Source organism: Colias philodice, chromosome 7 (assembly GCF_061535455.1).
Source record: "Colias philodice isolate Cphi_HAF_F1 chromosome 7, ilColPhil1 Martin Lab GWU primary, whole genome shotgun sequence".
Lineage (NCBI taxonomy): Eukaryota > Metazoa > Arthropoda > Insecta > Lepidoptera > Pieridae > Colias > Colias philodice.
This window is the reverse complement of record NC_143092.1, coordinates 5,420,861-5,433,895: the sequence shown is the minus strand read 5'-3', so window position 1 is coordinate 5,433,895 and position 13,035 is coordinate 5,420,861. Positions and strand designations below refer to the sequence as shown.

Here is a 13,035-nt window from a genome sequence, read left to right as displayed (position 1 = left end):
CACAGACGAAGACGCGGGTGGAAAGCTAGTGATTTATAAACAAGCAAGGAGAACTTACTCACAATGAAAACTAAATGAGATCTTGCATTGAATGAACTTATTAGTTACTAAAGCTTAGCTAAGAACTTAAATGTATTTGTATAATATTAACCCTAATATGCATAATGTATATTATAGACAGTAAATATGATATTAACATTTCTGTATTCCAATAGTACAAATGATATTTTAAAATGATATTTTTTCAAATCTACTTTACATTCTGCCGTTTCTTGGTAGGAATTACCAGTGCACAGATACGAGCCAACCCACTAAGACATATTGTTATCGTACTACCTTTTTATATTTAATGAAAAATAAACCATGCCAAGATTCTAACTCTTAATATTACGAGGATCTTCAGGAAGAAACTCATAACAATTTTAAATGCAGGAGTGGAAAATGATTGAAATTGTTGGATAAAGGAAACAGTTGTAATATTATTAAGATTTTCATGATTACGTTTTTCTTTTTCAGAATAATATGATGATACAGCATAACAAACATCTATTCATTATGAATTCCCAAATTATGTCCATTATCTAATCTGAGTATTATTTAAAAAGACGTTAAGAAGACGATTATTATATAGTACATATAATAATATACACATAGTTACTCTACTTGTTTGCTATCTTGACCGTTAAATATATTTGACTCAATATATATTCTAATTGAAGAGAGAGAAACAGACAATAGGAAGAAGAAAGCTAGTAAGTATAATTAAAGTTTCACATGCACATAATTTATTTGTTTTTAGTGTTTGGCTTGTTGGTCAAAGATGTTGGTTCCTTAAAATAGCAGGTCAATAAATTCTTCCCAGTCAGCCGGTTATATAGGACTGCAAGTATTTATGTTGCCCATTTGGGCACACAGGTCACCAGATCTCCAGGTTCATTACTTCTGATAATAGTAAATTATCAACTGGCAATTAACTAGAATATTTTATTACATTATAGTCATGATTATATCTGAATTAAATCTTAATCTCATCTTTATCGAAATTCAATTGAAATGAAATTAAAATGAAAACCGTCGCAGTATATATTTAATAATATTTTATATGTACATAATAACGCTTACTTACACACAAAAGTAGGAGATAGACATTGTTATGACACAAGAAACAGAAATAAAATTGAAATGCCATTTTTCCGGCTAGCTAAAGTTAAAAATTCATTTATGGGCCAAGGTATACGCTTCTACAACAGAATTCCTCATAATATTAAAGAGTTTAGTAGTTATAAATTTAAAACTTATATAAAAAATGTACTTGTCCAGAGAGCCTATTACAGTATTAAGGAATATATGGAAGATAAAAACCCATGGAGGGTTGTCGCGTAAAAACCACAGGACAGTTCTTTGGCATATTATGATAATATATTATGATATTACATATGTAATTTGTAAAATTGTAAATCTGACATGATTAAAAAGAGCAACTATGGAGTTTCTTGCCGATTCTTCTCCGTAGATACTGCTTTCCGAATCGGTGGTAAATGTTAAAAATATGTACTTAATGACTTTTCAAAAGTGCTTCTAGAAGAAGTCTAATTGAATAAATAAATGTTTGAGTTTGAGTTTGAGTTTGAATTCCTATTTATTAATAAAATTTGAAATAAGCTATATGAATTATTTTTTTAGACATATTTATAGCATTTTTTTTCATGTAATCAAAACGTATTTAACAGCTGTTCATACACAATGTTTTCTATTAAGTTGATAACTATGTAGAAATAATCAAATTTTATTACCTGCTGTTAGCTATAATAGCCAAATAATTAATGGGAATCTCTTTAATTCATGACAGTACGGTAGAAAATTACGTCATTAATATGTAACCTCACGAAGATCTGTCTTAATTAAAAGATATAACATGCCTGGGAATCGATGTAAAATACGACGTACGTAAAAGATAAGCTAGCTTTTCCCTAAAATTTCACATTTTGACAATATGATATCTGTCAGGCATCGGACCAAGGCCTATGTGGCAAGTACGATCTATATCCTATAGTCGTTATTGCTTCACACAAAATGAACCTTTCTGCCAATATCGATTTAATCTAAAAATGACTTAGGTTATATGAATTCTACGCAGATACGTTAATTCCTATCTTTACAAAAGTGTAGTATCAGGAAACGTCACAGCGTAGGAAATCACGATGGCCGACAAAGAATGGTTAAGTGGTACTCACTACTAATTTTTACTCCTCCTAGAGGTGGTTTAGGTGGTTGATTTTCAAATGTCTTTCGAACGGATTTGCTGCCCTCGGCGAATGACGTGGTCCTAGGGCGCCCGCTCATTATTAAAGGTATAAAATAATCGGCCCAATCCTGAACTTCATAGATACTACTTCACATTTCTCGTTACCACCCTTGCTTGCACTCGCACTGAACTTTCTCACTTTACTGATGAAATACAAAATTGTACATACGATAGTCAAAATATATCACAAGAACAGTATTTAAAACAAAACAGGATAGTCTTTGAAAAATTTACAATATCATTTTGTTAGTTTTTTCAAATTTACATCAATGTAATGAACGACAAATTTTTAGTTTCTTCGGACTAATCGGACTTCACGTTCACAGCACAGAATTGTTCGCTCATTCATTCGGTTGCTTTCGGCTTTCATTCGGATCTCGTTCGGGAATTCGATCAGTGACGTGATGCTTTTCAATATACGCACGCGTCTTGCTTTTCCATTTTTGTTTTTCTCTTCTTATCAGTATAATCTTAGAAAAAAGGCTCAAATAATAATAAATTTCTTATTATTACATTTTATTTACAGATTTTTTAACTCGACTGAATTAAAAATATAAGTTTAGTTTTATTATTATTTTATATTTATATTGAAAATTTTTTTTAATTTTAAATTACAAATTGTGAAAATTAAGGTACAAATATTTTTTGTAAACCTACATACGTCTATATACCATATACGTCTTCCTTACTCCTATTAATGAAAATTTGTAACTTTAGCTTTAAACGGAATGTAGCTCTACAACTAAATAACGTGACGTCATAAATCTAAAAACAGACAACGTTTACGTTGAGGTACCGAGTTGAGGTATCTAGCGCCATCTCTTGTGAGAAATATTAATCTAAATTTATGTCGGTAAAGCAGTACGCCTTCAGTACGCGTATATAATAATTTACAGATAATAAAATAATTATTAATCCCTTTCATTTTTTTGTTGGAGGAGAGATATTTTTTTATAATTGTACCTAATTACTCTTTTTATCATAACTAATTATGTAGACTACAGACAATATACAGGACTAGTGACTACACACCCAGTATAGGTCGCCCCGGCTAGGCCATGGGCTAGGCCTCCGCGTCCGTTCCGCCGTTTTTGTAATTTTTTAATAATATTTAAGTAATTAGAGTTACAGAATTACTAATTGAGGGACTGACTGCTAGCGATGAAAAATCAAAAGAAACAAGTAACAAACTAGGCATGACAAAAATTAATACGAGTTACTTAAAAATATATAAAATGCTTGCTCAAAATAATTCATACCGCTAAGTTATTAAAACAGTCTTATCATCAGTAGCTCAATTTTTTTAGTCGTTCGATTTCTTATTCTCTTTATGAAATTGTCGCTAATAATGCCATCTATTGGAATTTATCACAGGTTACGAGGCGCCCGTGCAGTGCATCCACTCGTAATGTTCATGAAATTCTCAAACCAACAGCCAACTCATGAATTTGATAATAAAAGAATAACAATTAATAATTATTAATACCTTCCTAACAATAATGAATTGTGTAAACATCAATGAATCGTTTTATAACTATCAATTATTTTTTAAAGTAGGTAGGTAGTAGGTAGGTACCTATTACAATCAAGTTTTTGGTGTTTGTTTAATGTTATGATTGCTATCCATAGCCTTTCCATAGCATACCTAGAAAGATAGACATATGCAAACATATGCCACCTCAGACTTTTGTATTAAAAAAGCTTTACAATTTATTTAAAACATCAAAATAAGTTGATTAGTTTCAAAGATGTAAGCATCCTACATGACAGAGAGGACTGTTTTATTATGTACCTACAGTCCACGTATATTCTGTGTTTTATACTATTTAGGTATACATACCGAAAGGTAGATATATTATGTACCTACTAACTAGTTTCTAGTTTTCCGCCCGCGACTTTGCTGGCGAATTTAAGCAAAAACCCAGTACCCACATTACACATACCTAGTTCCCGTTTCCGTAAGATTTCCGTGATAAAACCTATTTTATGTCCTTTCTCGGGTCTCAATTTTCAAACTATCTTTGTAATAAATTTCATTCACATCGGTTCAGTAGGTAGGTATGGCGTGAAGAAGAAACAGACAGAAGACGGTTCAAAACTCAAAAGATAAGGGCGACTTAAGACTAATGGCCGGTTCACACTTTGATTAGTGCGAGTGCAGTTTGTAGTGCGAGTAGTGTCCAATTCAACTGCGAGTGCAGGTGATTAGTGCGAGTGCAGGTCAATGGTGCAATTCGCGACGCTACACACTACGCTAAACACTAAACACTAAACACTCCTGTCCAGACGTGTTTAGGCAGGCACACTGCGAGTGAGGGGGAAGGGAGAGCGCGCGGGACGTGGCTACTCGCAGTCCACTAGCAAAAAAATAGAACACGCTTCTATTCACTTTACTACACAGCCTACTAAACACTTGCACTAAACAGTCGCTGTCCACACGTAGTTACTAAACACCTGCACTCATCACCTGCACTCGCACTAATCAAAGTGTGAACCAGCCATAAGGGGTCGGTGAAGGAGTAGGTAGGTAATATTATGATGAAGCGATTCTCAAGAAATATCGCATTCATCACCCATGTTTACCTAAAATTATACAATGATTTTGCATTAATTTTAATAACACTATGTTCACAGAGCATTATCAATTGACATAAAACTTTTATCATTTGCATATGTTAGTAAACGTTTCGTAGATGTGTGTAATAAAATAAACTGGTAAACGTCTGACGAATACGATGTCACATCAGTAGCGCGTGCGCCGCGGAAAAGGCAACCGGTTTGCCTGCGGCTTTCCGTTCCAAATATAATGCACACCAAAGAGTTTAATCTATAGATGTAGTTTATTTTCAAGACAGTGCACAGTTCGAACGAAGATGGAGTACTACACATCAGACAGTTGCGACAGTGATAGCAGAGAACAAAAAACTTTAGACCTCTCCCATAGGTTGTTGGACTGCGAATCAATATCATCGGAATTGGACAGCATTATCAATGAACACAATGGTGCCTATAATATCGAGACGATGCTTTTATACAATAATAGGATCAAGGCATTGCCGAGTGCTATCAATAAATTTAGTAATTTGAAATTTCTTGATATCAGCAACAACAGGCTAACTGTTCTTCCAGATGTACTCAAAAACTGTGCGCTAACATCACTTATTGCAAAACACAATTACCTCACAAATGAATCGCTACCAAAGTCATTCTATGAGGCCAAAAATACACTGAAAGAATTGAATTTGAGTGGGAATAAACTCAATTTCTTCCCAGAACAAGTACTTGAATTATCTTCGCTGCGATACCTTTATCTTGGTGGAAATAATATAGTAAACATACCAAAAGATATTTGGAAATTGAACAGGTCAGTATAATATATAATTATACGTACCTATACATATATATAGTTACTGATACCCATAATTGTACGATAAATAATTCATTAAGCAATATTTAACCGTTTATCTTAAAACAATTAGACGATTGCTGCAACTGTATAATATGTATCGCTAGCAATAAGGATAGTGTTACTTAACTCAAATGTCATGCTGTGTGCTTGTTTAATGTAAACATCTTTGTTCTCTAAAGTAAACTATACAAGCACTATATTACATCCTAATAAACATTTATAATAATTATAATATCATATTGGAACGTCCAATAAGTACCTACGTAACTTGTATCAACTTTCCGTGCACGTATTATTCCTGCGGAAAAACTGCCACAAGTGACTAGCTCCACTAAAATTTACAGTAGTTAGTTAGATAATAAATTAAGTTTAAATATACACACATAAAATTTTGTGTACCTTTAAATTATTTGATCTAATCAATTATATCGATCTTAATTTAAATTTTAAATCATTGAACTGGCCGTGAAGGTTACTTATACACGTATAAATTCGGCGATAGAACGCAATAGCCTCTGACTTTGAAGGTAAACTTTGCAAGCTTTTTTTTGCTGGCAACTGGTTTAATCAGGCGTTTCATGAACAGCTCTATTTTATTGAAGTGAAACTTCTTTATCAGGGTAGGAAAAAAATTTAGTGTAAGTAACATTTTTTCGTTACGCGCCATCTTGTTTTTATCCCTACCACGCGTGATAGACGTATTTCTGTCAAGTTGCATATAGTAAATTATTTTTTGAAAAATAACGTCATAAAGAAGTTTCACTTCTTACGTGTGTACACTAGTACACGCACACATTTTTTTTTTCAAATAAACAACGGTTAGCGGAAATCCCTTGATATATAAAAATAAGGCTATCATCTAATTACTAATATTTATCAACTGAACGATAAAGTTAATAATAAAAATATCGATTCTAAATATCATGTAACACACAGATGTAACATCATCAAAATAATATTGTGCAACCTGATAAACTTCACATACAATTGGGTGTAGTAGAGGTAATGGAGGTTGTACTACTACAACTTACAAGGCGAGGGCCTTGCGGCGGTAAAGTAAAATAGTATCTACAATTATTATTGTAGATACTTGATATTATGTTCCCTTCATAAGCCTTTAAAAAATATACTAGAAATACTACATAATCTTATAGATTACTATTTCTAGTTAGTTACATATTTTTTTGGTATGGTAAAGATTTTTTACCATTCTAGTATCTTTTTTGTTGCGTTCTAGTTGAAGCGTAGTAGCCACACATTTAGTAATATGTCATTGATGTTTTAAAAAACTACTTATAAAATTTAATCTTAAGCATAAGGGCACTGGGCACCACCGTCCTCGTAAGCATCTTTGTCACATATTTTCCACTTAACTCTTTAGGTACTATCATACAGTTTACGCTTTTTTAACCATATAGGATATAGCTTCAACAATTTAAAATTATGAACTCATGTAGGTACAGTTTATCAACAAAATGAACTTAGGAAAGCTCTCCATTTTAAATAATACTGTATAAAGAACCTTAAAAAACTCAAAATAAAGTCAAAATTTCTACCGAGACCTCCGCACTTATTTATTAAAATAACGCATATAATACTCTTTGTGCGTACAGAATAGGTACTTAATGCGCCACTATTTTAAATTTAACGTAAACATATTGTTATCTTATCTTTGCTAGACATATTGAATACACATACCTATAACATAAGAATTATTTAGATTATCAAAACGGTATCATATAAATTTTGTTTGTCTCGTCTGTTTGTTACGACTAATCTCCGAAAATAATGTTAAATAAAAGCGTAGCACAGAGCACAGACTTTCGAGCGGGTCCCCGCGCGCGCTTGGATGAAAATATTAAAATTCAAAACCCATTTTACGTAATCTAACTACTTGTGATTTCGTAAAAGGTTTTTAACAAAAACATTTTAAAACAAGTATGTGTAAGCCACTTGACACTTTTTTTTTATATTTTGTCGCGGACACTTCTCTACCAAGTACCAAGTGGTCGCCACCAGCTTCACGTTTGCGGTAGTCTATACAAAATATGTGTAGGAAACAATTTGTCAAGTGGCATATTTTGCTGGTCACCAGTGGTCGGTGGACCGTTATCGCCGACCTAAACAGTCTGACCGTGCAGCTGTTTTTGATTTATTTATAATTTTTGCAGGAGTAAATTCCGCGTCCGATCATACGCGCAGTCATGTTCGTTGCATATTCAATATCAAGAACAAAAAATTGTAGATAGTTTGATGATATTGAAGCACTAAGTAGTATTAAAAATAAAACACCATTCGATCAATGACAACAGCAATCTTTCTCGTAAAATCTATAGGTTATACATAATTTCTGCCTACGCGTATGCTACGTGAGAAACGGACGTGATGCATCTTCGCCACAAGTATATATTTTCTTTTTGTTGGGAAATAACCTTTTTATTATACTTTATTTTGCAGTTTACGAATTTTGTCTATCGGCGGTAATAATATCGCCGAGGTACCAGATTCCGTGGGTGCTCTCAAGGCTCTTCAAGCATTAGTTTTGAGCGACAATCAAATAGAACAGTTACCAGCCAGCATCGCAAATTTAAACCAACTCCGTTCGTTGTTAATCCATAAGAACAAGTTGAAAACTCTCCCGACACAGATAATCAAATTGAAATGTTTAACTGAAGTAAGTGTATGATTCTATTTTCTAAGTTAACCATTATCCACTTTTAAATCATCCTATTTTAAAACCTTTTTCATTTCAGTTGAGTCTACGTGACAATCCTTTAGTTGTGAGATTCGTACGTGATATGGCAATACAACCTGCTACGCTTCTCGAGCTTGCAGGGCGAACAATAAAGCTACACGAAATTCCAGTCCGGGTTGGAGAAGTTCCTATTACTTTGATTAAATATCTCAAGTCGGCACAATGTTGTGTCAATCCAAAGTGCAGAGGTATGAATAATTAATAAAAAAGACGGGTTGCACTCCGGGAGTGCCGGCAGAAGTGAAAACTTGATTATTAACGTTGAGCATGTTTGATATTTTGGAATGGTATCCGTCTTACGCTTTTTCGATCAGGTCACGTGTCCTGACGCGAGTTTAAGATTGTATACCCAATGAAAAGGTGCTCAACGCCGCTAAAGAACTTTCACTTAAAAAATATCATCATAGCAGAAAAATGTGTAAAGTTAAAAACTAACTACAAATTCCGTATAACATTAGAAAAATAAAGCTTTTCTTTTATTATCAATACATAAGGATTTGATAATTCAATTTTTATTTTATACTCTGTCATTAAAACGCTATAATTCTATACAATAAATGAAATACTACCCTCAAAACTCAGATAATAATTCATGTAGCCCATAAGGCTTCAAATGGAACTGACTTCCCACAGTATTACTTTACTCACTGGAATTGACCTTTCCATCTTTGCCGAATGTCCGAGGAATTATGACGAAAACTACTGATTGGATAAAGATAAAGAAGTTTCTAGGCAGACACAGATAATTAGAAAAATGATTTCAATACATTATAGTGATAGATGTGGACGTACCTAATATAATACAACCATAACTGGAATGGTCCAATTTGGTGAATTTTATTTCATTGCGCGAAAGCTTCGACTTTGCGGCTTGCGCTACGACTTTGCATAAAGGAAGAATCTATTACAATTTCATTTTATATTATTATTTTGATTTCAGGTGTCTTTTTCGACAACCATGTTGAACACATAAAGTTCGTCGATTTCTGCGGTCGATATCGGATTCCACTACTACAATACTTGTGCAGTTCTAAATGCATTACAGGCAGTTGGGAGAACCGCGAAGCGGATAATAATGCGCCAAGTCATATGATGCGAAAAGTGCTTTTGGGATAAAAAGATTTTTCGAGTAGAAATACACCTAGCATGTTACAATCTTCATAAATATATCTTAAACATCCATTATACTTATCATCCTCTTCTTGGTGTACAATAAAATACCTTGAAGGCCGATTAACATTAAGTTGTACGCATATTTTATAAGGTTTACATTTGAATAACTTTGTAAAAGATGAAGTCCAAAATGAATAAAATATTTTTTTTTCGTTTGCATTAAAATTTAAAATGTATACAGTATATTTTATGTTATGCAATGTTTATGTTACATATTATATAATTTTGAGTGACATTACATTCCTGTTTACAAAAACAATTGATTAAAATTTTACAATCATTGTTATTAAAGTTATTTTGTGTTTATCATTGTATTTCATTTGCATTAGTATCAGTTATTTACATATTTATTAGTGCATTAAAATCACATTTTACTTTGCAACCTACTACTAGAGAAAATAATAAGGAAGAATATATTTTTAGAACAAATATATTGTCACCTATTTTACCTTAGACTAACTTGTATGAACATAATCGGTATTGAATTATATAATAAACTATTGTATGGTTTCATTTTGATCATTCTCTTGCATAAATTTCATCCTTGCTTCTTTGCCCCTTTGAATGGCAGCTTTGAACATTTTACAGTAGAATTCAATTGCAACGGGGGTGTCATCATTGCCCGGTACAGGATAAGTGATTAAATTGGGGTTGCAATTTGTATCAACTATTCCAACAGTTGGTATAAGCATTTTAGCACTATCTCTCACAGCTGTATGCTGATTTAATATATTATTTTGTGTTTTCAGGAATATACATAAGTCAGGTAATCTAGTGATTGCACCAAACTGATGATTTGCATTTGTAAATATACCTCCTTTCCAAAACCTTGTATGAGCGTATTCCCCACACTCTAATGCAGTTTTTTCAACAATATGAGCATTCATAGCATTTCTGTTGAAGAAACATATAATTCCTCCCCTATATGCTATGTGTGCAGTGAAGTTAAGTGCCTTGCGCAAATGTTCAGCTGTAATGTCTAAATCAAATATGAGATGTCCCTGTCTTGAACCATAAACATAAGGTGCCATCAGTTCATTGAGAGAACCTTCTTTATGACCAAAGTGCACTCTTGCATCAAATAGATCTTTAACTGTAAATAAATTGTGTACTTGAAAGAAATCTGGGTGGTCTAATGGATTTTGTTTATTCACAACAGCACCTGAAATGAAAGATTTATGAAATAAGATAATTAAATATTGAAGTTAGAGAAGCCCTAACAAAAAAGGAAGATAAGTCTCACTTGTCTGTGGCTTGATTTGTGACATTGTGTCTTAACATTAGAACAAATTATTTACAGATCTTTTTTTAATTTAAACTCTTGTTTGCCAAGAGTTTTCTAATTTTATTATATTCTTCTAAGTTTGGTTGGAATATGAGCATTTGTATGTACTTGTGGTAGGTCTGTGTGGCAGGATGTTTTTTTCTTTTTATAAATATCGCAATGAATCAAAATTGAATATTAAATTGATAAGACTGAAATCAAAAAAGGAGGTAAAGAAATATTATGTGACATCTTTATAAGTACAACCACCTACAATAATTTTATATCCAATTTTTTCTATAGTATGTATTAATGTTTTTTGCTTCTTACTAACTTACCTTCTGGTTTTTTATCAACATTTTCAACAGGTTGTGTTGCTGCAGAGTTACAGCGATAAAGAATTGATCCATTTTTCAATGAATTTCCTGAAAAAGTAACAATATATTTAACTGACATCACATACCTACATATAGGAAATAAAATATGATTAAAACATGACGTACTTATAATTCTGGGGTACATTGTGTAGTTGACGAAGTTCAATTTCTTTACCAAATACCAATAACAAATTTTAGTCAATAGGTAAGTTTTAAAATAACCTCTATCATTTCACATACCATAAATAATTAGAAATGTCAAATTTCAAATTTGACAATTGCCAATTAGTGTTGCAATAGCTAAATTGGCTCTAAATTCAGATAAGGTCATATGTCCTATTTTATCTTTATATAACTAAGAGCGTAGACGCACTATGCGGGTAGCCGCATTGCGGGTAGCCGTCCGGCTGACCGCAATCACAATTATGTACGTAATATTCATTTCTATGCGCACTGTGCGGTCTGCGGTAGCCGCATCGCAGTGCGCATAGAAATGAATATTACGTACATAATTGTGATTGCGGTCAGCCGGCTACCCGCTACGGCTACCCGCAATGCGGCTACCCGCATAGTGCGTATACGCTCTAAGGCCACTCGGCTTAGATTCTAAGCTATGTAATACATACATACTCTAGTTACTAGTACTCACATAAGTACTAAAAGTACGTGACAAGTACACACATCAACAAAGTCTAGTAACATAATAATTCAATAAACATTTATTTGAAACTAAATTAAATATTATTTAAATTATTAAATATCAAACACGTTCACAAACACATATTATAATAAACTCAATAAAGTATGTAGAATACATAAATATAGATGGTTATGGGATTTAAGACGCATTTTTCCACGCAAGTTTCCATACTACTCGAACCTCTTCGTCGCTAAAAAAAAATTATTTGCTATGACTTTCATCAGTGTAATTGAATCAAAATTGAACTACATAATAATTATAAAATATTCGCCTGTTGCCGGCATCTTCACACATATAAACACAGCGCTTGCAGCGCCTCTACCAATAATTACTGCAACTACTTTACTTGATGATTACTTGATATGATTAAATAATTTTGAACATTTCTTGAAAAACGATTAGTTGCACGATTAGTTAAACGATTTCTTATCTACACTAATATTATAAAGAGGAAAACTTTGTTTGTTTGATTGTTTTTTCGTCGTCTCCACCGGGAATCGAACCCATGACCCTCGTGAGGGTTCTACGCTCACGCGTTAACCAGCAGTGGTTACAAGAGTTGAGACTGCCCGCTTGGTACGGACCTAAGAGTTAGTGCTTAAGCGTCTTATTCACGGTCCATCTTGACGTACGTCCCGCCAAGGTCATACACGATGCACGACGCAAAACGACAGTGAATAGTGTTGACGTACGTCAATAATTATTATTATTATCTTGCTGGATGTGCACGACCAATTTTTCATCCAGCGAGCACCCCCACCACCGCGAACGTCGTGCAGATGGACAGTGAATAGGCTTGCTGTACAGCAGATCAGTGTTGCAAACAGAAATTAATGTAAATACTTGGAAACGTGGCCTATTGATATGATTTTTTTGTGATAACTTAGTTAGTAGTGAGTACATGAACAAGCAAGAAACAGTTATTTTATATTTTTACACAGGAAATACCCAATTATCATTACTTTTGGATCAACCTAGTACACATGGACAGTTTATATTCAGAAGTTATTATTTTAAAAGAACTCCAAGGCGAATTGTTGAATAACACAGAT

At 33.1% G+C, this 13,035-nt stretch overlaps 3 protein-coding genes across 4 annotated transcripts in view; 1 reads left to right on the top strand and 2 right to left on the bottom strand.

Annotated features, from left to right (window-relative positions):
* LOC149487064 (glycogen synthase kinase-3 beta-like) overlaps positions 1-2,659 on the bottom strand; it is a 39,453-nt gene extending 36,794 nt beyond the window's left edge. Inside the window, exon 1 of one of the 2 annotated variants that reach the window (XM_089697276.1) lies at positions 2,235-2,659. In XM_089697276.1, the coding sequence (XP_089553402.1) occupies positions 2,235-2,343 (109 nt within the window). In that variant the 5' untranslated portion in view covers positions 2,344-2,659. The remainder of the gene's footprint in view (positions 1-2,234) is intronic. The other variant, XM_089697277.1, reaches the window with a different exon arrangement.
* Positions 2,660-5,022: 2,363 nt separating this feature from the next.
* LOC149487063 (leucine-rich repeat-containing protein 58) lies at positions 5,023-9,948 on the top strand. Its single transcript, XM_089697274.1, has 4 exons — positions 5,023-5,669; positions 8,172-8,388; positions 8,468-8,657; positions 9,410-9,948. Exons 1-4 carry the CDS (start codon positions 5,179-5,181, stop codon positions 9,583-9,585), a joined length of 1,074 nt encoding a protein of 357 aa, XP_089553400.1. The 5' UTR covers positions 5,023-5,178; the 3' UTR covers positions 9,586-9,948.
* A 108-nt stretch (positions 9,949-10,056) lies between these two features.
* Positions 10,057-11,557, bottom strand: mRpS2 (mitochondrial ribosomal protein S2). Its single transcript, XM_089697275.1, has 3 exons — positions 11,410-11,557; positions 11,245-11,331; positions 10,057-10,804 (listed from the first exon to the last, which is right to left on the bottom strand). Exons 1-3 carry the CDS (start codon positions 11,426-11,428, stop codon positions 10,140-10,142), a joined length of 771 nt encoding a protein of 256 aa, XP_089553401.1. The 5' UTR covers positions 11,429-11,557; the 3' UTR covers positions 10,057-10,139.
* Positions 11,558-13,035: the final 1,478 nt, after the last annotated feature.